The sequence below is a fragment of the Esox lucius genome, chromosome 17 (genome assembly GCF_011004845.1).
Source record: "Esox lucius isolate fEsoLuc1 chromosome 17, fEsoLuc1.pri, whole genome shotgun sequence".
NCBI classification, from domain to species: Eukaryota; Metazoa; Chordata; class Actinopteri; order Esociformes; family Esocidae; genus Esox; species Esox lucius.
The window spans coordinates 36,108,365-36,132,260 of NC_047585.1; the positions used below are offsets into that span (position 1 = coordinate 36,108,365).

General features: G+C 43.9%; 3 protein-coding genes across 9 annotated transcripts in view; 2 read left to right on the top strand and 1 right to left on the bottom strand.

Moving 5' to 3' along the window:
* The window catches only part of atp2b4 (ATPase plasma membrane Ca2+ transporting 4), a 109,459-nt gene extending 103,201 nt beyond the window's left edge, over nucleotides 1-6,258 (top strand). For 4 of the 6 annotated variants that reach the window (XM_029114218.2, XM_010880880.5, XM_010880882.5 and 1 more), the window contains one exon: nucleotides 1,758-6,258. In XM_029114218.2, the coding sequence (XP_028970051.1) occupies nucleotides 1,758-1,994 (237 nt within the window). In that variant the 3' untranslated portion in view covers nucleotides 1,995-6,258. The remainder of the gene's footprint in view (nucleotides 1-1,757) is intronic. The other 2 variants (XM_029114216.2, XM_029114217.2) reach the window with 1 other exon arrangement.
* Nucleotides 6,259-16,103: 9,845 nt separating this feature from the next.
* pth4 (parathyroid hormone 4) lies at nucleotides 16,104-18,398 on the top strand. The gene is made up of 3 exons (XM_010880884.3): nucleotides 16,104-16,533; nucleotides 17,004-17,095; nucleotides 17,627-18,398. The coding sequence occupies exons 2-3, from the start codon at nucleotides 17,010-17,012 to the stop codon at nucleotides 17,904-17,906; spliced, it is 366 nt and encodes a 121-aa protein (XP_010879186.2). The 5' UTR covers nucleotides 16,104-16,533; nucleotides 17,004-17,009; the 3' UTR covers nucleotides 17,907-18,398.
* A 380-nt stretch (nucleotides 18,399-18,778) lies between these two features.
* apobec2a (apolipoprotein B mRNA editing enzyme, catalytic polypeptide-like 2a) lies at nucleotides 18,779-23,896 on the bottom strand. Of its 2 annotated transcripts, none has more exons than XM_010880886.4 (4): nucleotides 23,473-23,896; nucleotides 20,992-21,216; nucleotides 20,296-20,604; nucleotides 18,779-19,556 (listed from the first exon to the last, which is right to left on the bottom strand). In XM_010880886.4, the coding sequence occupies exons 1-3, from the start codon at nucleotides 23,793-23,795 to the stop codon at nucleotides 20,301-20,303; spliced, it is 852 nt and encodes a 283-aa protein (XP_010879188.1). In that variant the 5' UTR covers nucleotides 23,796-23,896; the 3' UTR covers nucleotides 18,779-19,556; nucleotides 20,296-20,300. The 2 variants fall into 2 exon arrangements, with proteins under 2 accessions (XP_010879188.1, XP_010879187.1); XM_010880885.5 differs by having other exon boundaries at nucleotides 18,779-19,560.

The window sequence follows — 23,896 nt, forward strand, 5'->3', positions numbered from 1 at the left end:
TGGTCTCAACTGAGAGGTTCTGAATGATTTGGCTGACAAATATTTAGTATTTCAAAGAAACAAATGTTGATTATTCAGTCAATACTGATACAAACGGTTTCAGCGTAGGTACCAAGGCTGTTAAAACCACTTCCCAATTGGTAAACGGGCAAAGTTCTTATGACATTCGGACAGTTCTAGATGTACGCTATCCAATCACATATAATTACTGGGTACAAGGTGAGCCTTAAACAGTTGTTTACTGATGTGTTTCGTTGGTCAAGATCCTAATAGGGAAAAATAATTTAACCCGGAAATGAAAGAATGACGACACACCGACAGATACTGTGTGGAATGCCACTATACATTTTCCAACTCTAGGGCCATGAAGGAAGTGCCTTTGAGACAGGGGTTACCTTGAGTGAGCTGAATCATCCCCACAGGCTAACCGTGCTCTGCTGCAGTTTGACACACACACACACACCCACAGTCCAGCTACATCCTGCATCTGCCTGGCTGACAGGACTGGGTCGATGTATGGACACGTCCGGTAGATTGGAAGTGTTCTGCACATTCATCAGAGTAGATGTGACGTTGGGACATGCTGAAGTCCGTTGAAGGTGGTGAGAAAGAAACCAAACACTAGTGGGCGGTAGGATTGTACCATATGGTGTGAGTGGGGGATGCCGACGACTTATCCCATTTTCTCATTTCCAACATGTCTGTTTCATCCTCTTCACCGTTTGTTTTCCTCAAGTCCTCCTCCAAACGATCCTCTTCTTCTCTGTCTCTTACTGCTCTCCCCTACACCCCACCTCCCCTTCACCTCCCAATATTACCAGGTTGGACTCGTCAACTTCCATCCTTTTATTCATTGTAGAACATTGACGTGATGTTGTTTGTGTGTGTGTGTGTGTGTGTGTGTGTGTGTGTGTGTGTGTGTGTGTGTGTGTGTGTGTGTGTGTGTCGGTGTGTCGGTGTGTCGGTGTGTCGGTGTGTCGGTGTGCGTCCTACCCTCACAGACAGAGGCTTTAGGTTGTGTGTGTCAGTGGTTTGGGGGATGGTGTTGTAGAATTAGGTAGTTGTTCGTTTTGTGTTCTGTGTGTTTGCGGAATAGATTCACGCCATCACTCAGCATGGGGGTCCACCTCCGAGCTTGTGATCACTTTTTCAAGTTTGTTTTTTTGGGTTGATATTTTTTCGTTGCATATGATATGTTTTTTTTTTTGTGTATATATTTTGCAGGGCTCATTCATTTTCCCGCTCACCCATCTCATTTGCTGTACTTGATGTTGTAGTGAACTGTGTCATTGGGGTTTTGTGGCATCCATATGACATGCTTTTGCCTGCTGTTTGATTTGTTGGTCCAGCGAGTGATAAACTGTGAAGAGCAACATGGCCTTCCGGGAATCATTAATATCATACCTCTCACTGACCATCTTTTGTCCTCCCTGGCAGATTACCCATAAGCCCCTGCCTGCCAGCCTCCTCACCATCGCCCCAGGCCGACTGAACCGAGATCGTCATACTAACTGTTGTTTTTGTTTTTCCCTCTCTTTGGGCCCTCTCCCTCCCTTTCTCTCTCTCTTCTCGCTCTCTCCCTCTGTTTATTTTGCTCTCTCTCTTTCTCTATCTCTTCCTCCCTCTGTCTTTCCTGATCTCTCTTCCTCTCTCTGTCTTTCCTGATCTCTCTCTTCCTCTCTCTGTCTTTCCTGATCTCTCTCTTCCTCTCTCTGTCTTTCCTGATCTCTCTCTTCCTCTCTCTCGCTCTGTAACAGATTAAGGTGGTCAATGCGTTCCGTAGCTCCCTTTACCCGGGGCTAGAGAACCCAGAATCCAAAAATTCTATCCATAACTTCATGGCCCATCCTGAGTTTGTCCCCTTGTCTGAGGAGGAAGCGCGCGTTCCTGACATTGAGGAGACCAGCAGCGATGAGGTGGAGGTCCAGCCCATCCCCAGCTCATCTTCTGGGGGGGCAGAAGCTCCAGATGTCAGCCACAAGACCTCCTGCTGATCACCTCCACCTCTCTCCTCTCCTCCGCTCTGATCTGTCCAACCTGTTTGGCTGCTCTCAGCACTTCCTCCTCCATCACCAGGAGGAGCAGCAGCCCCACAGGCCCTGAAACTCATCCCACAGAGGATACACCCAGAGCGGGCAAGAGGTCCTGGCGCTTTCACCTCCACCTACTGAACCTTACCCCCACCTCTCACCTGCCCAATCCCCACCCACCCTACCTTGCCATTCCCATCGGCTTGCACTGACTGTGGCGCATGTGCCCTTTAAGTGTGACAGCAGAGTGACATGCAGAGCAGCCAATCACACTGCGTCCCTAACCCATGGGTGGGAGGGGCCCGGTGGAAGGCCGTAGCCTGTCCTTCTGTCCATCTTTGGGGTTTTTGTAAATGTTTTTTCTTTCGTCCCGTAAACCTTTTCGTTGTTTTGTTTCATTTGAACCCCAGAATAGCCCGGAAGAGAACGGCAACATGTTTATCCTGCTATATCTGCTTCTGATCCCCTGCATACACTAACTGACACAGAACTCTAAAAGTACATCCATGTGTAAATTAATGTATGTGTACATAGAATGTATATGCTTTATAACACAGCTCCAAGCTGATTGGGTGATCAGATGTAAATGGGCCATGGGATTTAAGAGCTTTCAGCTACTAAGTTTCCCCTCTCCATTTCTCAATCTGTTTTAACTGTACAGTGTGCATTTGATCTGATTCATAGCAAGCTGTCATTAGTGGGTTTTTCAGTGAAATCCAGGAACCCACGTCTTGATTCTGATTCACTGCAGCTTTTCAATGACAAACATTGACAATGGTCGTAACATCTCTCGCTTTGGTTTGGTTCTTCTGGGTCCATTTGACACGATTATATGAGATTATATCCAGTTCATATATGGAAGGACAGGGCAAGTGCTAGGCTATTGTGACAGTGACAGTGAAACCGCAGTCAGCCCATTCATAGTAAAGCTAGCAGCTGGCTAGAGGTTGCCTCTTTGTGGATTGAGGTCACATCAAGACTCACATCAAGACTGTGTGGAAAAGGGGGAGGGCCATCTCATCTGAATCTTATCCAATCAGGGTTCTGGTTTTCCCTAGCCCCTTGAGAGTTGACAGCTTATGAAACTGCCTCAATATGGAGTAAGCTTAAGATTGTCTGAGTAAAGTGAATTATATTTATTTTTTCAAAGAACAGTTCACCCCCCCCCCCCCCCCCCCCCCCCTCGTACGCATGATGTGTTTGATGTATGTTTCGTCCCTGTGTAGAACGGACACTTAAAGATGTGGCGGGGATGACAGATATTTGTTCAAAGTTATTTGGCACTATTTTATCTTTTTTTTTTTTCTTCAAAGCACAAAAAAAACTCCACACGTATCCATTCCAGTGTGTTCCGTAAGTACACAATGCCCCCCTCCCCCCCCATGTGTTCCGCCGTTGACGAAGGGGCGTCGGCCTCATTCCTGGTAACTCCCATTGTGTGTCTGTCTTTACCGAGTGTCACTGGGTCGGCTACGGAGTGACACAGGGGACTATTGATCTGTCCTACCGTGCCGCCGGGGGAAACGACCATCAGCAGCCCGGATCTGAATCCAATATCCCCTCTCCGCTCAGCACCGGCCGTCCCCCCCGCTAGCATAGGGACACATCTCCACATGCCGTCTGGGGTCAACTAGCCACCCAGACAACTGCAGAGAGTGGAGGAATACGCTCACAAGGGGGGAAAAAAATACTCAACCAGAGATGTGAATGAGAGCTTGTGTGGGTGTGTGTGTGTGGTGAAGTTCATAATGGTAGAGAGAGTGTAAACCTGGTCTTACCCCCTGGCCCGTCCCCCACCATCAACTCTGTTACAAGAGAGTGGGATGCCCTAGACAGGACATGTGCCATTGATTACCAGTAATGTGCAACTGCCATATTTTCAACTTTACATTCATATCTAGGTTACTTACTTCGATAGAACCCTCTGAAGATAACGCCTTTTCTACTTACTCAGAGCCATATTTTATAGGTTGTTGTTGTTGTTTTGTATTCCATCGTTACCGAGGTTTCCTTTCTATTCCCCCGACCAAAAAAACACAAAAAAAACAAAGACAAAATGTGTCACTGCCGATATATAAGTCATGGACCACAATGATGTTTACAGAACATATGACAGTATGATGCAGTTAGCCTGCTCACGCTACACTGCCCTCTACTGGTTAGGCAGTATGATGCAGTTAGCCTGCTCACGCTACACTGCCCTCTACTGGTTAGGCAGTATGATGCAGTTAGCCTGCTCACGCTACACTGCACTCTACTGGTTAGACAGTATGATGCAGTTAGCCTGCTCATGCTACGCTGCCCTCTACTGGTTAGTCTTCTTTCATTTGCTTTTGTGAGTCTTAGTACATAATTATGGGGACGTTTCTTGCATGATTTTCATATAAACGCAATGTTTTGTTGCTTTTTTTTTTTTTTACAATTCTTCTGTATTTTTATATTTAGTACTTTTTAATATTTTGGAAATATAGAAATATATATGTATAGGCTGAAGAGCTTTAGTGGCAGTATAGTCCATGAATGAGATGACTCAACAGTGGAGTGTTTTTGCAGTTCTATATACTGTATATTTATGCTACATTTGTAGTTTCAACATTGTATTGGTGGCATACACATTACAGCAGATGCTGTCAAGGGTAAAGTACTTGTGTATCGGCTCTCAAACCATGCAGTCGTTAAATAAAGTTATTGAAGTTGTGTCCAAACAAGTACAAATAACAGATGTACAAATACACCTAAACACAAAGCCAAGCAACCGGGAACATAAATGGAACCTGACCAGTGCTCACATCTCATGAGAAGACTGGTGTTTGTGAGCCAGACTAAATCTGTGTCCATAGTGAGGTGCCTACATGAGCTGGAGGATGAATTTGCAGGGCAGGTGTAACCATGGGTAACAGACCGGTTTAGTCACTGTAGGCCGTGCGCTTGACCGACGCTTCGAGCGATCCCGTCTTAACGCCCTTCCCCCTTAACCATGAACAGTCTTAAAGAGAAAGTGGATTCAATTCTGCCGTTTCTCTGCAATCAAACGGGGTCCAATAAAAGTGAAATGGAACATTGAAGAAATGCTAAATTAATTGGGAGTATATATGATTTCTCTCTATATATAAATACATTTGCTATGTTGTTTCCATTCTTTCTGACTTGACTGCGAGTTAACTTATTATTTTGAGAGGATTGGTGCTCTTAGCCAATGTTAGTTGACATGTTGAAGAGTGCATGAATTTCGATGCCATCCAAATCAAACGTTAACCTTTTTTATTCCAATGGCGTAGGAAACTGTTTATGGGAAGAGTAACTGTTAAACTGGTAATGACATCACTTCCTCTTCCTGTTTGTCCATGAACAGAAATGAGATGCCTTTGCTGTGGTGTCGGTTTGTGTCACTTTGGGGACAAATATTCAATGGTAATTATTAAATGTTTTGCCATAATCTGTTTGGAAGACTTTGCATCAACATTCAGTATGCTGTGTAAATATTGTCATAGGATGACTCTGAACATAACTTTTAACTGTAGGTAATAAAAAGGGGGCAATCAGTCCGTGATCACCCAGCATAGCTTTAAGAATGTCCTGCCAAAGTCTTGTTTTCTACAATCTTAGCTTTTTTTTTTTTTTTTTTTTTTACCTTCAATTACTTTTTACACAGATTGTTGTAATGATTGTCTGGTAGAAATGTTTTTCCCTATTTTCCATTTCACCAAAATAGCAAATGTTGTTGCATGTTAATTGGGACAGAGAATGCAAAGAGCTTAAGGAATTGCTGAGGTTGTCCGTGTTCTGTTGCCTTGGCCTGGGTTGAGCTGTTGGGATCAGGAAGTGAACTGGTTGGCCTCCCACTGCTACAGGTTAACAGATTCCACACCCACTAGGAACACAATCTTGTTTGTTTGTGTTGTTTTCTTGTTAACCTTGGCACAACTGTCAAATAGAAGCAGGTCCGTAGGTCTGAGGTGGATGGAGATCTGAGACACCGACAGTCAGTCCAGATAACTTTGATTTCTCTTTTGGACATGCCCCCTTATTGGAAAGATCTCAGTTATGACTCATGTATGACAAAATGAACATGCTAAAGCGTTGTGCAATAACTGTTGTAATTGACTGCATTGCTTCTCTAAAGCATCGTCTTTCTTAGATAGGCTTTCTTTTCTTTGGGTTTGGGGGATTTCTTTGGGGACGCTTCTCTGCGGTTGTAAATAAAAAAGGTTTGAAAACTGGAATATCACAGTTTAAAGTCACCACCCCTTATTTTACATAGGCTGATATTTAACTTGTGTTTTAATACATTTCCAATTGTATCTAATTGCTAAAAGACAGAAAACCAACTTTCTGTAATTGATATGAAACACAGTAATAGGCACTGTTGTTATTTTTGTATAAACATAATATCATCTGTGTGCCATGCATGACGTATAAACATTTTGGTGGTTTAAAGCAATATGTCCAACATGGTACGATTGATCCTGTCGTGTTCTGTGTAGCCTCTAAACCACACTGTACGAAAAGAGGGAAAAAAACACATTTGGAAAAAAGCTAACTGTTCAATATATGTGTTCAATGTTCTGCATGTTTAAGTATGGAATGAGACATCCCAAATGTTTACTTGCTTCCAAAACAAAGCTTGCTCATACAATAACATACAATCCCATGCAAGACACACAAACACACACAATTTAACTGAGTTGTTTTCCCAGTGAAACTTGATACTGAGAAGATGCTGCCTTATGGGATATTGAGTATATGGATAGGGGCAGGATTGAAGGTGGGATGGGGAGGGGTGGGGTTGGAGGAGGAGGGGAGGGGCAGGGTTGAAGGTGGGATGGGGAGGGACAGGGTTGAAGGTGGGATGGGGAGGGGCGGGGTTGGAGGAGGAGGGGCAGGGGCAGGGTTGAAGGTGGGATTGGTTGTGATGGATGAAGGAGCATTGAGGGAGTGTTGGGATGAAGGTGGGATCGGTTGGGATGGATGGAGGGTTGAGGGAGGTTTGGGATGGAAGATGGATTGGTTGGGATGGATGAGGGAGGTTTGGGTTGAAGGAAGGATTGGTTGGGATGGGGTTAAAAGAGGAAAGAGGGTTTAAGGAGAGATGGAGAGAACCATGCCATCTAGCTTGTTAAGCGCATTCATTTATTTAGTCACAGATGCCCTATGTATCCAAGTGCTCAATGCCACGGTTCGTCATATATAACACAATAGTCTCGCAACACAATAGTCTCCCAGTAAAAATAAACATCGCCATTTATCCATGATGAGATTTTGCTATTTCAATGATCAGTGCTTGTCAGTTGGTGCCGGATGACTCTCACCACCAGATGAGTAATGATGATGCCATGCTCGTCACTTTACTTCATCATCTAGGCAGAGCCATGGTCAGTCACTTATTACCCAGGTAGGCATTCCTTCTTCAGCCCTTTCAACACTCTCATTCCACGTCCATCTAAGGAAAGTGATCCAGTGCTACTGTGCCAAAGAGCAGTCAGACCCTTTTTAGCAAGAGCGTGTCTGATTCTTCAATGGTTTATTCAATGGTCCCATCCAATATGGAACATCCTTCTAGTTGGTGCTTCTAGGCAATTACAAAAATTCCTTATGTCTCTCTCTCACACACACCCAGACACACAGTCTTTTGTTCTCATACCAGAGAAGAATTCCATCTCTGCCACCCTAAATGGCTTGCTGGAAGTGTCAACAAGCAGTCTGGCTTGTTGCTTCCTGCCATCTGCACGGTGAGCTTCTGGTCCGAAGGAGTTGGATATAAAAGGCCTTGTTTACGGTATCAGTTCGTGTGACTCATGGGTACCTCACAGGTGGGCCTCACCCTAAACACTGCCGTCCAGGAAGGGGCCATAGATAGACATGTTTAGAACCTCAGTTCCCAGAGAGACGCAAGAGAACGATTGGCGGGTTGCTCCATTGAATTGAATCTGTGGGTTCCATAACTGTTTTCTTCTTGAAGGTCCTTTTAGGCAGCATCTTTCCTCAGTGTCTCACCTGACAGGCGAAAACACACGCCAACAAAATGCTTTCATTATTTTCCTCCCTCCATCTCGCCATATTGTAAATAGGATGTATTGTCATGCCAAAATGTCACACCTGTTTGCTTAAAACTATGCAACAGAGTTCTCAGATTAGGCTATGTTTTCCTCGACCCTCCTCTCAACCCACATTCTCTCTTTCTTTCACTCTTTCTTTTCTTGCTGTCTATGTGCCCTTGTCTGTGTGTCAATGGATGCAGTTGTTCCCCATATTTCAGTTCTTTCCACTAACAGAAAACACACGTGTATCATGTATGTATGTGTGCAAGAAGTGTGCACTCTGAATTTCCTTTTACTCTTGTAATATATGATCATGTGGAATGCCTTGGTCTTTATGTCCTGTCGTTTGAATTTAACAGAACAAAAAATGATAATCAAGCAATTGAGGTGAAAGTTATTATAAATATATATATATAAATATATACAAATCTATATACATAAAATAAAGCCATTGGGATTTGAAGTACTTTGGTTTCAGACTGATTTTTTTTGTGTGATGTTCCATGATTCAAGTCAGCTGTGCCTGTGTTTGATCACTAGTTCACTGAGGTATGTGGAAATTATTTTCCAATAAAATAGAGTGCTCCCAAATTAATGTACACCAAACATTTCTCATTCTGGGTCCCTCTTACTGTCTGAAATATGATGTTATTTGTTTTGTCATGTCAAGGTCAGAAATGGTTAATTAAGATTTTATAACCAAGCCCACAGCACCACAGTATGGGGACAATTGGTATTACAGCAATCAATCAGAGTGGCTGCAGTATAAGACAAGTGCACTGATTCAATCAATGAATCCATCAATCAAATTCCCTATTAGCTATCTGTAGAATAGCTGGTCTCTACCCTTCATTTAATGGAAAGGGACTACTCTAATAAATTATCCACACAGGATTTCTTAGGGCATCTATTGAACTAATATTTAAATTGGGAAAAATAGGATTTATCCACAAAGAAAACACAAATGTAGTGTTTTAAAGAGGGCATTATTCCTTCCCTGGAACGCTTTACTATTCAATTGTTTGTTGTTCATTGGGAGTAAAAGGATTAATGTCATTAACGAAGCCAGGTCAGTTTCCCCGGTATGAATTTTCTTTGACAATGAGACATAACAGATGCCTAATGCAAGCAGACCGACATCTGGGGGAGAAATGTAATCTAGGATGGTTCCATCATCTTATTAAAAAAACCTTCCTTGTGACTTTATGTTCATACTTGTTTATGCGGAAGAATGTGCCCTGCAATGATTAGTCTGAGGAGTCCAATGTAACCTATAACAACAGCTGTGGTATAATTTCAATATACTGACAGACTATATTTGGCAAAAGGTACAGATGATCTTAACCATTACCTCTGAATGGGCTTCTTTTTGACCTTTTTTTTAATTTCTCTTAACCTTGTATCACCTTGAATTATATTAGATGGTTTCTCACAAAGCTGTTATTTCAGGACCAGCTGCAAGAGGAGCTTGCATTCCACCATAACAATCACACAGCCAATCTCCCCTTGACTTAACACTGCAGGTTGAATGTGAATATGTCTGAGTAGAAACATTAAACTATGGTGCTCTCCATACTGGGACAATTAAGCATTTTTCTACTTCGGCTCTATACTTCAAATGTTTGGAATCCAAATGGAACGAGTGCTTCATTTTCTTTTAAGAGTTTTTAATTGCATGCTGTTTTCCCAATGTAGAAATGACCATGTTTGTTGTACATACTTATGCGGGCACCCAAAAATGAATAAAATATCCAAACCAAGCATTTCTTTAGGATTTAGATGCATTCCCATTGCATGTGGAGTGTGCAGCCCATTTACCCTGTCCGGGTGCTGGGCATCTTCCCTGTTGATGCTCTTCCAGGCCTGTACTGCAGGTGTCTTTTCAGATCTATGAGATGAGTCTGCCTATGGAATGCCCTCTTCACTTTAAATCACAGGTTGTTTCTGAGGAGTCTCATACAGTGGGGAGAACAAGTATTTGATACACTGCCGGTTTTGCAGGTTTTCCTAATTATATAGCATGTAGAGATCTGTCATTTGTATCATAGGTACACTTCAACAGTGTTGAAAAAAAATCCAGAAAATCACATTGTATGATTTTTAAGTAATTAATTTGCATTTTATTGCATGACATAAGTATTTGATCACCTACCAACCAGTAAGAATTCTGGCTATCACAGACCTGTTAGTTTTTCTTTAAGAAGCCCTCCTGTTCTCCACTCATTACCTGTATTAACTGCACCTGTTTGAACTTGTTACCTGTATAAAAGACACCTGTCCACACACTCAAACAAACAGACTTCAACCTCTCCACAATGGCCAAGACCAGAGAGCTGTGTAAGGACATTAGGGATAAAATTGTAGACCTGCACAAGGCTGGGATGGGCTACAGGACAATAGGCAAGCAGCTTGGTGAGAAGGCAACAACTGTTGGTGCAACTTTTAGAAAAGGGGAGAAGTTCAAGATGATGGTCAATCTCCCATTGGTCTGGGGCTCCATGCAAGATCTCACCGCATCAATGATCATGAGGAAGGTGAGGGATCAGCCCAGAACTACCCGGCAGGACCTGGTCAATGACCTGAAGAGAAGATGGACCACAGTCTCAAAGAAAACCATTAGTAACACACTGTGCCGTCATGGATTAAAATCCTGCAGCGCACGCAAGGTCCCCCTGCTCAAGACAGCGCATGTCCATGCCCGTCTGAAGTTTGCCAATGACCATCTGGATGATCCAGAGGAGGAATGGGAGAAGGTCATGTGGTCTGATGAGACAAAAATAGGCAACTCCAGTTGCCGTGTTTGGAGGAAGAAGGATGAGTACAGCCCCAATGGAAACATCATTCTTTGGGGATGTTTTTCTGCAAATGGGACAGAATGACTGCACCGTATTGAGGGGAGGATGGATGGGGCCATGTACCATGAGATCTTGGCCAACAACCTCCTTCCCTCAGTAAGAGCATTGAAGATGGGTCAATGGGTCGCAAACCTGGTAAAGAACTACAGGAAATGTATGATCTCTGTAATTGCAAACAAAGGTTTCTGTACCAAATATTAAGTTCTGCTTTTCTGATGTATCAAATACTTATGTCATGCAATAAAATGCAAATTAATTACTTAAAAATCATACAACGTGATTTTCTGGATTTTTGTTTGTTTTTAGATTCCGTCACTCACAGTTGAAGAGTACCTATGATTCAAAATTACAGACTTCTACATACTTTGAGCTTTGGGTCATGACCGAAAGGACAAGATCCCGGATACAGGTGGCCGAAATGAGCTTTCTCCGCAGGGTGGCTGGGCGATCCCTTAGAGATAGGGTGAGAAGCTCGGTCACCCGGGAGGAGCTCAGAGTAGAGCCGCTGCTCCTCAACATCAAGAGGGGTCAGCTGAGGTGGCTTGGGCATCTGTTTCGGATGCCTCCAGAACGCCTTCCTGGGAAGGTGTTCCGGTCCCGTCCCACCGGGAGGAGACCCCGGGGAAGACCTAGGACACGCTGGAGGGACTATGTCTCCCGGCTGGCCTGGGAACGCCTCGGTGTCCCCCCGGAAGAGCTGGAGGAAGTGTCTGGGGAGAGGGAAGTCTGGGCATCCCTGCTTAGACTGCTGCCCCCGCGACCCGGCCCCGGATAAGCGGAAGAAGATGGTATGGTACATACTTTGTAAGTGGGAAAACCTGCAAAATCGGCAGTGTATCAATTACTTGTTCTCCCCATTGTACGTGCTTGGAGACAGTGACATGCAGTAAGATCTATTTAAGCCAGGGACAGGTTTTTTGGCCAAACTGTACTGGGTAGTTCTTAATGTCGTTGACCCAATAGAAGCTAAATATCCCCATGTCAATCTTTTCGGCCCCTACATTTTTTCTACATTTCACGTTTGTATGCCAGGAAACTACTACTGGCATGCCTGGCGAAATAGTTTGATTTTTCTGTCATCCAACAAAATGTATACATTAGCCATTTGCTAAACGTGATCGGTTCTTGCACTGGAAAGGCTAGTTTTGCTGCATGGCCAAGCCCCCCAGTAGTCGGTATGGCAACGGAAATGAGAATGCATGAGCAGAAAATAACCCCATACCTACTTAGGGATTTATGTTGTCAGTGCCACCTCAGGGGCTCTGTGCTTGTGCATCTCTGTCTCGGACACCGTATCTACAACCTGGCAATATTAGCGTTCTTGTCAACAATGTGATTTGGAGAAATAGCCAACGGTCAGTTTTATAATCAATTTGTTGCCTACAAAGTTGTGGATTTTTCCTTCTGTTAATGAAACTATAATTTCATGTGTGTTGAAAATATACAGCACATGTTGTCTCTTGTCTTAGTGATTTCTGTTAAACTTATCCACAGCTCTAGTCTCCACAGTCTAATTCTCTGGCAGCCCCAGGCCTGGGTAACCCATGTCTTCTGGTTAATAGTGTGGCTGCAGTAAGACCCTCACTCCACCAGAGGGAATGGATATATGAAGCTGCAGAAGCAGAGTCAGGCATATGTATGAACACTACAATACATGCTCCCTCAACTTCTAGAACATGAGTAGGTGATACATACAAAGACACCTGGTGATATTCTCTTGTTCACAACTAAAGTTAAGAGTGTCTTTGTTTCCTAATGCTGGTGTGAAAATGCAAGGTTGGTGACAACGTCACACACTGTCTCCAATCCCCCTCCCTCAAAAATCGCCCCATGCTGCTTGGGAGTTTTACCTAGCCGTTGTCCATCAGATTTTTGTTGCTTGCTGTTTGGGTTTTTGGACTGCGTGTCTGTATACACCATTTGTGACATCTGTTGATATAAAAAGGGTTTGGTTGAGCTTTTAGAACATGATGAACGGCTTCTACAGCTGACCTATACTCACTCACTGCAGTGACGGCTGCCATTATTTATCTTCTACGGCTGACCTATACTCACTTACTGCAGTAACGGCCCCTAGTATTTATCTTCTACAGCTGACCTATACTCACTCACTGCAGTGACGGCTGCCATTATTTATCTTCTACGGCTGACCTATACTCACTTACTGCAGTGACGGACCCTAGTATGTATCTTCTACAGCTGACCTATACTCACTTACTGCAGTAACGGCCCCTAGTATTTATCTTCTACAGCTGACCTATACTCACTTACTGCAGTAACGGCCCCTAGTATTTATCTTCTACAGCTGACCTATACTCACTTACTGCAGTAACGGCCCCTAGTATTTATCTTCTACAGCTGACCTATACTCACTTACTGCAGTAACGGCCCCTAGTATGTATCTTCTACAGCTGACCTATACTCACTTACTGCAGTAACGGCCCCTAGTATTTATCTTCTACAGCTGACCTATACTCACTTACTGCAGTGACGGACCCTAGTATTTATCTTCTACAGCTGACCTATACTCATTTACTGCAGTAACGGCCCCTAGTATTTATCTTCTACGGCTGACCTATACTCACTTACTGCAGTGACGGCCTCTAGTATTTATCTTCTACAGCTGACCTATACTCACCTACTGCAGTGACGGACCCTAGTATTTATCTTCTACAGCTGACCTATACTCACTTACTGCAGTGACGGCCTTTAGTATTTATCTTCTACAGCTGACCTATACTCACTTACTGCAGTGACGGCCTCTAGTATTTATCTTCTACGGCTGACCTATACTCACCTACTGCAGTGACGGACCTTAGTATTTATCTTCTACGGCTGACCTATACTCACTTACTACAGTGACGGCCTCTAGTATTTATCTTCTACAGCTGACCTATACTCACTTACTGCAGTGACGGCATCTAGTATTTATCTTCTACAGCTGACCTATACTCACTTACTGCAGTGACGGCCTCTAGTATTTATCTTCTATAGCTGACCTATACTCACTTACTGCAGTAACGGCCCCTAGTATTTATTTTCTACGGCTGACCTATACTCACTTACTGCAGTGACGGCCTCTAGTATTTTTCTTCTACAGCTGACCTATACTCACTTACTGCAGTGACGGACCCTAGTATTTATCTTCTACAGCTGACCTATACTCACTTACTGCAGTGACGGCCTCTAGTATTTATCTTCTACAGCTGACCTATACTCACTTACTGCAGTAACGGACCCTAGTATTTATCTTCTACAGCTGACCTATACTCACTTACTGCAGTGACGGCCTCTAGTATTTATCTTCTATAGCTGACCTATACTCACTGCAGTGACAGCTTCTAGTATGTATCTTCTACAGCTGACCTATACTTACTGCAGTGATGGATTCTAGTATTTATCTTCTACAGCTGAACTATACTCACTGCAGTGACGGCCCCTAGTATTTATCTTCTACAGCTGACCTATACTCACTTACTGCAGTGACGGCCTCTAGTATTTATCTTCTACAGCTGACCTATACTTACTGCAGTGACAGCTTCTAGTTTTTATCTTCTACAGCTGACCTATTCTTACTGCTGTGACGGCCTCTAGTATTTATCTTGTTTGTTTGTTGCTGGTCAGCGGTCTCAACAGTGACAGAATCCAACATTATCAATGGCTTCAACTGACCACGTGTTTTCGTTTCTACCCTCTCTCTCTTCTGTCTCGATTACACTCATTCTCTCTCTTCATATGTATAGTTTTAATTTATTTTTGGCATCTGATTGTTTTCATTGGCTTAGTCAACCAAACATCTGAGTAAAACAAGTTTTTATATTATTCTGTTCTTCCTGAATATTAAAGTTGAACAAAGCTTAGAAGACGTTTATGATATTCTTGAAGAGTCAATTAATTTAAACATAAAACAATGTCCATAGCAAATGCAGATGATCCCATTAACAACTTTATCTGTATCTATCTCTCTACATCCATCCTCTCAGTCAAATTGACAATATTTGGAAAGAGTTGAAAATTGTTATTCACCAAGGGTCCCCATCCAATTTGATGGAGCTTGAGCAAGTTTGCTGAATAAGCAGAAGAGTAGCCCAAAACTGGAGTGTAGGCACATTGCTTTCTCCAGTTGAGCTGCCCGGGGGTAGACTTGTCCAAATCACCATAATTGCTGTCAAAGGTGTCTCTACCAAATATTGACTGAAGGTGTTAAAAACATATGTTTTATATTTGTTATTAATTCTGACTTTTTTTTTAATTTAAGATTATGTATTGTTTTGTGTTGATATGTGTCAAAAACTAATCCAGACAATATTAATTTCTTGTTGTTAGTATGTGGTTGGATATATACGCAACTAGAAGGTCAAATATATCTCAGACTTCTACTAAACTCCTGTCTGGAGAATGCTTCATCACCAAAAGTAGTTGCAAAACCAGGTCTAACATGCTAAAAAAAAAAAATATCCCTTTAACAGCAGGCTACATTTCTCTCCCAGGGAGACCTTGCCCTGGAGGTGTTGTCAAGACAATTGTTTCCAGCAGCAACTCTCTCGATACCCTGGTAACAGGAGACTCCACCATGACAGTTTCATCTGGGGGGGGTGGGAGGGTTTATGTCAGAGAGCTGAAGAACATCTCTAAGACCACCGGCTCTAGGGTCCAGGCATCTTAACTAGAGAGGAGAAGGAGCTATACCAATTAGGGAAGTTCAACCTGCTCAGTATAAACACCCACTCATGGATCTATTTCTTTCATGCTGGGGTTCCAGACTGACACGTTCAATCACAACCCTCCGTGCAGTCACCATGACCCAAGGCGCCACCGCGCTACTGAAGAACATAACCTTTTCCTCGGCCATCACAAACGCCGTAAATAACATAGATGAAGGTGTATGCATTGGGCTGACTCGTCTTCAGAGCTGTCTCTGTGTTCTGAAATGTTCTTTCAAATTGTTTCTTTGAGAGAAAAATGACAATACTCAAAAACCTCTCAGTAAATGAAATGTCCTGCCTGTGATTAATCCACACAATGGAATACCTGAACAGATGGAAGCTACTTCAACAGTAAATCCTGAACATCAGAGGAATTCAATTATACAGTACAGACATGGCTAATCAGCTGAATCAAGCCTTTTGCCCGCACACCACCTCTGATGGGAAACACACCATTGAAAAGCTGATACCATTAGACACTAGACAGAATGCTTTGAAAATCCATTTTGGGACTGGAGTTTATTGCTGCATTGACTTGGCGATTTGAGCATATTAGCATAACAATGGCAGAGATGGATTTGTGTCTGCTAAAGCTGGCAGGGGAAGAAAAAAGGCAGTGACATTTTTCTTTAGCAGTGTGACATTGTGGGTCTGCGTGTGACTCTGTGATTAGGGAAGGGTGTGTGAGTGTTGGTCCACGTGTGAGGTCAGTTACAGTGTGTCTGTGTGTGTGCGTGTCTGCATTTCTATGTGTGTGTATGTGTACGCATGTCTGCCTTTGTGGGTGCGTGTGTGTGTGTGTTTATCAGGGAGAGTATAAATGGTTAGTGTCATCATCTCTGGGGACTAATAAAGTGTCTGAGGAATCAGAAGAAAAGAGCTGTAGAGCTGAATCAGAGACCATGTAAGTACACCTGGGCGCCTTCTCATTTCATTCAGGTAGACAGGACATATATAGTTGGAATCAAACGTCAAACTGTCTCACCATGTTCTGGTTAGTAAAAACTGCGTAGTGTAATGTGTCATTTGTAACTACAGAGTAATTACATGCGGTTTCGTTAGTCATCGTGAATTCAGCCATTGTTCCACATGTGCACAGCTATTACCATGTAAGTACTAGCATATCATTGTAGTCATTAAGACAGGGATTCCCAAACAGTGGACACTCCAAGAGACAAGTTATCCAGCAGGTGATTGGTAAGATGTCCACAGGTGGATTTGGTATGATGATGACCAGACAAAACGTTTGAAGATGTGATCGACAGAGAGTAGCACACCGATCATGTAGCGCAATACACAGGGTGACTGATGGGAAAGACACTGTGCATTTTAGGAACATAACATGAACTGTTTGTGAACATTTGACATCTGCAGAAGATAATGCTGGTATCCCAGAAGCCTGTTCAGTCGGTCGCTGTCATGGTTCTTCTGGTATTCATAGTTGCTCACTGTCAGGTGAATGAACGGTAAGTGTCAGGTCACGCTCAAGATTTCTTCCTCAGTTCAATTTTGTATTTATTTATACATGCTGAATGTTTAGTTTTCCCATCTGTTATTTGTCTGTAACCAACAGCATGCAAAGGCTGTCTCTCATCAGTCAGTCATACTTAATCATCTTTCTCTCACATTATTGTCTGAACACATTCATCTGCTCCCTTTTCTCCCCACTGCCCCTTCAACACCATCCTCCCTCCCTCCCTCCCTCCATCTCTCCCTCCACCCACCCCTCTCTCCCTCCCTCCCTCCATCTCTCCCTCCCTCCCTCCATCTCTCTCTCCCTCCCTCCACCCCTCTCTCCCTCCCTCTCTCCATCTCTCCCTCCAACCACCCCTCTCTCATTTCCACCCACCCCTCTCTCTCTCCCTCCCTCCCTCCCTCCCTCCATCTCTCTCTCCCTCCCTCCATCTCTCCCTCCACCCACCCCTCTCTCCCTCCATCTCTCCCTCCACCCACCCCTCTCTCCCTCCATCTCTCCTTCCACCCCTCTTTTCCATCAGACGGGCGGTGACCGAGCATCAGCTGATGCATGACCGTGGCAGGTCTATCCAGAGCCTGAAGCGACTCATCTGGTTGTCCACCGCCATGGAGGGACTCCACACAGCCCAGACCCGTTCCTCCTCCCTGAGCTCCATCCCAGGCCTCTCCCCTGCCCTCAACCCACGTTCGACTGACTCCCAGTCTGGGGAGGCCAACAGCTACCACCAGGGGTCAGTGGAGAGACTTATGAGGAACTTCTTCAGGCCCCACCTCATGGAACTTTCCGATGGAGAACCATAGACCTCAACTTCAACTACCACAATCCTCCACTGCCCTGCACACATCCCCAGCTACCTACACCAGGTCGACCTCAGCAACCCATGTTCCAGAGTCAGGGTCACTGCATACTGAAAAACATTCTGTGTAACTGCTCTGGATGAAAATTACTATGTTAGACTAGGGTCTAACTTGTGACTAAGTCTCAAACTAACATTAAGAAATGTATATTAATTTTATGATTACAGTTGCAACATTCTGGAAACTTCTCAGGATTTACAGAAATCCTTGCTGGAGAATTCAGGAATTTCTGCTTAGTCCCAACTGATTCTAGGAATTCAATAAAACTGGGAAATTTAAGGTTCAGGATTCAGGATTTTACTGCCTACTCATGCTTGTTTTTTCACCCATCAGACCTCTGTGAATATATTGCCCTGCTGTACCGTCATAAATGTAAAAGCCAACTAGTGCTGGGTGCAACAATGCATGTTCGTCTCATTAAAATCCTTTTCAATACCTGCTGCTGATTGATCTCTATCATTCATTGATTCTCTATTCACTCCAAAGCTTGGTTATGGCTTCACAGGACCCAAGGCACAGAAATAGGTCCAGACAGCTCTGACAGTCATTAACATATTCCCAGTGTTTCAGTGGCGATGACGGGTTGTTAATGTGTGACGAACATTCCAGTCTTTTAATAGAACCGCTCTAATCTGTGAACAGTAGGCTGACAGATCCTCCAGGACCGGGGGCAGGCCTCTTCACATTAGGCTTTATCTTCTCCTCTGTCACCCCAGACTAATGCATGACTGAAGGCAGTGAAGGGGCCATCTAACCGCCTGTGAAGCTGATCACAGAGAATGCTAAAGCAAGACACTCGATGCCTTTAAAACTCCACACTTCTTTTATTTCAATTTTTTGTATAAATAATATACTGTACTTTGCTTATATTTCCATCACTAGATTTATAAGTTAAAAAGGTGTGCTCACGCAACACAACAATCTTTATTCTTTCTGTAAAAAAAGCGTTTTATCATTCTATCCACTATTTACTACAAACACCATTAAGCTACAAAAATGTTTTCCTTCAACAAATTGTGTAAAACAAAAATATTGATCGCACATCATCATGAATCACTATTAATAACAATAACATTTTTTTTCTGCTTCAGTTGAACAAAAAAGTCTAGGGTATCGTTATAAAATATCTATTTTGATATTCATACAAAGAATATTCTCTGAATGACAGATGGAACATCAGTGCAGATATGAAAAGTTAACTTCTGCAGTTATGAAACGTCCTTTTGAGGACACAGAAGGAGACGGACAAATTGCTATAGCTTATATTGTAATTAAACAAGTGATAATTTATACTTTATGAATCAGGTGTGCATTCTTGCAGGGCTTTTTTAGGGTTAAGAACCAATTCACAGATGAACCGGCAGACACACGTCCTGTGAGAACAACCCCAAACGGGTCTTGTACGCTGGGGCGAAGAGTTCCATGAGAAAGGGATTGTCTGGAGCGAGATTCAAAATGTGTGTAGAGCAGGACGGCTTGAAACACATGAACAAACACACACACACTGTTCTGTGAATAGTTGAGTCATGTACACATCACACGATGCTCAGATAGTGGAGGCTGCCGGTGGAGGGTGGGTTCTGGACCAAAAGCCTTCCTGGCAGAATGACAGAGAGACAAGAGGGAGAGAGAGAAATAAATGAGAGATGCGAGAGGGGAGAAAGACAAAAGAGAGAGGAGAGAGAAATATGAAAGAGGGAAGGGAGTGAGATCAAAAGAGATTTAAAAGAAGCTCTAAAGTTATCACTGCCCAATCACAAAAGTTGCCCAAACATGCACAGTTCTTCAACTCCCTGTCTGACACTCTTCCCCTTTCTAGTGTCTCGCCTCCTCCCGTGACTCACCCCTCCCCCGTCTCTCCTCTCCTAGCCCAATCTCTCCTCTCTCTCGCCTCCCGTCTCTCCTCTCTCTCCCCTCCCCTGTCTCTCCCATCATCTGTGGTGTCCGCCTACCTCCCCCTCCTCCCCCTCTCCCTATGTCCTGTGTCTCTGCAGCTTCTCTCAGTCAGGATGAGCAGCTGCTCCCATTAAGGATCACAGGATGATCCAGAGGATTTATAGTAATGGGATCTGTTTGTCTTTCTCTCTGGTGTCATCCTCCTTGGCTTATTCTGATCTGGCCCCTCACTGGCTCTGCAAGACGACAATCTTTCATCAAAGATATTAAGCTTGAGATCATCTTGGAGATCACAGGCATTTGCTGCGTTGGCCTTTTCTGGGGGCGTGTACACTGGGGGGAAAAGGTTCTGAAACCGGTTCCAGGTAAACACATTTTTAATGAGAATGAAGGCCTATGGTGAACATGCATGTGTGTTCCTCTACCCTCCACTCACTGTGATCACAGAAGGATGTCAGCCAATTTCTCGTGGTAGTACTCATAGTTGTCCTGGCAGTCCTCCCAGGGAGTGAACGTTAGGTCGTCGTTCTGCACGAAAGTGTCCCAGACGTAGGTGAAGTCCATGGGCTTCATCATCCTCAGTTTACAGCCTACTTGGGACAGAGCATTCAGCCCCGCCTGGATCTCTGGCTCCTCCCACTCAAAGAGTCGTGCTGAGAAGAGGGTCATCTTGACAGTCTTTCTGGCCTTGAGCACCTCCACCATTTTAGCCGCGCAGGCCGCACAGGGACTGGACGACATATACCTGGGTCAGGGCATGGGTAACGATTAGTTACGAAGGTAACAGTGGGTTCAACAGTGGATTTATTTAGGTTGTACATATTTTAGTGATATATATAATTTTTTTGTTTGACTTTCAGGTGCAATTTTTTATATTGTGAAAAGTACCAGATGACTGTGTAAGAGATACCTACCAGGTCACAATGTATTACAGAAACATACAAGGTGACTATTTGAGAGGTACCAACCAGATGACAGTGTATTTGAGAAATATATCAGGTGACTATTTGAGAGGTACCTTCCAGATGACAGTTTATTAGAGAAATGTACCAGGTGAATATTTGAAGAGATAACTACCAATTGATAGCGTATTAGAGAAACATACCAGGTGACTATTTGAAGAGATACCTACCAGGTGATGGTGTATTTGACTTCAGGGTCGTAGTCTGGGAGACTCTGCTGGAAGAAGGCTTCCTCTGCGTGGACTCCTGTGTGTTCGTCCTCCAGGTAACCTCTCAACAGACCGTCAGAAGCTTTGCCCTTGTCCACCAGGTAGCACAGAAACGTTTTGTTACGGCCTGAAGAATACTCCACGTTCTTGAACTGGAACTTGAATTGGAACGGGTCGATGCGGTCCCTGGGGGGTGTTGGGGATAGAGGTGTCGGGTTTATTTAGTGACGAGGACTCTATAATGTGTCTGGCATTTAACCCAAACTTACATGAACGGTAAAATACGCCTTATCGCCCCACTAACTCCATACCTCCGTTTGTCATATTCTCAGGTGATCAGGTTGTACAGTTGCACATCATTACCTGTGCGTCTGTTGTCACAGCTCTTGCCTATCCTTAGTCCCATCACCTCTCGCTGTCTCACAGTAACATTCACACAGTGGAAATCTGAAGAATAACCCTCAGTACACGTGTGAGGGACTGTCACCCCCTGGTTCCGTCCCCCGTATGGCTTGTTTCAAAATAAGTACCCACATCGACAGGAGAGCAAGGGGAGGGGGTTGCCTGGCAGGAACCGCCGATAGACTGCTGGAGGATTCAGACGTTCGGCATGGAAGGGTCTCACAGCACACAGAACGTGGGTAGCATAGGGCTAATTTTAGGATGTCAGCGTGGATAGCTAGCTTTGTATTATTAGCCAATGACCCACTTCAAAAGGCGCCATGGCAGTCCTAGGGCCGACACAGTAGGGCTTTGTGTGGCCCACCTGTACTCTACAGAACTGGACAGGACAGAGCTACAGTACAAAATGTTATGTGCTAGGAAAATCGAACCTTCTTGGCTACCCTGAATTGGAAAAATATAGTTTATATGTTGTCAACTACCGAAGCCTACAGTGCAGTCTTTTTTTACCCCAGAGTCATACACATACAGGTCTGGGCTCTACAGACATGACACTCACATATATAGAGCAACATTTGACCTTTCGTTATTTCACATTTGTCTTCCTGGTTTAGACTCAGAAGCCCTTTAAGAAGACGACAGCTCTGACGATTTATCACAGATGGAGGTGCCGTTATGTTCGTAATCTCTGTTACTCCGTTCTATATGACTCGTTGTCCTGCAGCGTCAACAGCGTCAACAGCGTCAACAGCGTCAACAGTATGTCAACAGTGTCAACAGCGTCAACAGCGTCAACAGCGTCAAATGTCCTTTCCAACGCAGTCCAAAGGCTGACAACCAACTCACCATGTGGTGGGGTGATAAAAACAAAACCCAAGGTTATATCTGTACCCCTGGCCCACTCCCATGACCTTTGACCCAAGGCTCTCAAATCCCATCCTCAATAGGAAAAACCCCTCTGAACTCCTGACTGCTGACTGTATGCTATCACATCTCACATGGGACGGACCAATGACAGTGCAAATTCACAGTCTAGGCCTCTGGTGGTCAAACAATGACTAGGCCTGATGGAATTTGTTGAGGCACATTTAATCCCTCAGAAATCCAATTAAATAACAAATGCCTGTGGAATACACTCGAATGACCCAATTCTCCAACCAAACATGAAAACATAGACACTTATTGATTAGGTAAGTGGTAACGCTGTGAACATACACCTAACCGTGTGTGTGGCTTCATCGAGTAGTTTAGGACTACCTCAGGCAGTCTACCTTCATTTTCTAGTAAACCTCAGTGATGGTTTTATCATACCTGACACCTGACCTCTTAGAGTGACACTGTTGTGTTAGTGTTTACAGCGTTCAGTCAAATGGACTGGCCCAAGTTAACCCCAGGGGATGTAGTTTTACTGGGCTCCAAAGCCATTTCCTCCAGTCGTGTTGGAATGACAATGGATCTTCCTCTCCATAGTGGAACAAGCAGGACTCACCATCCCTGTAAAGGTTATTTGGCAACATTTTACATTCAGGTCTCTGTGTCTACTTTGGCAGTAACCACTGTGTGGGATTATTTCGGTTAACATAGCAACTGCCATGTATGGTGAAGTTACACTGTACTTTCATTACTATGTATTTGAAAATATTACTATACTATCAGCAGAAATATATACAGTAGAAATAGTGATTCACTGTAAACTCATATATGACCCCAATATAAATAATGACTGGAAACTATCTGCAGACACACACAGACACTACAAACATTCAGTACAGACAGACACTACAAACATTCAGTACAGACAGACACTACAAACATTCAGTACAGACATACACAACAAACATTCAATACAGACATACACAACAAACATTCAATACAGACATACACAACAAACATTCAATACAGACATACACAACAACCATTCAATACAGACATACACAACAAACATTAAATGAAGACAGACATTACAAATATACAGACAATCATAGAGCACAACACATACAGTACAGACCCCCTACACACACACACACATACGGTACCCACCCTTCTATGATCTCCCATGGAGGCAGCTCCATTGGTTCGTACTCTCCATTGGGCCCGTTAGCGTTGGCAGGCGCGGCGTTTCCATTAGCCGCTGCTCCTTCTTCCACCGGGACTTCTCCACTCCCCTCCACCTTCTCTCCCACCGACAGAACCTTCTCCTCCTTCTTCACCAAACTCGATTTCATCTCTCTCTTCACCTCCCGCTTCACCTCAGTCTTCACCTCTCTCTTGACCTCCACATTCACCACCTCCTTCGTCTTCGTCGTCCTCTCCTTCTTCCTTACCACCAGTTTACTTGCTGCGGCGCCCTTACTGTCGGCCATGGTGACTGGTCTGGTAACGGTCTAGTTCTGATGTGTGTGTGTGTGTGTGTGAGTGAATGGTCTAGATCTGATGTGTGTGTGTGTGTGAGTGAATGGTCTAG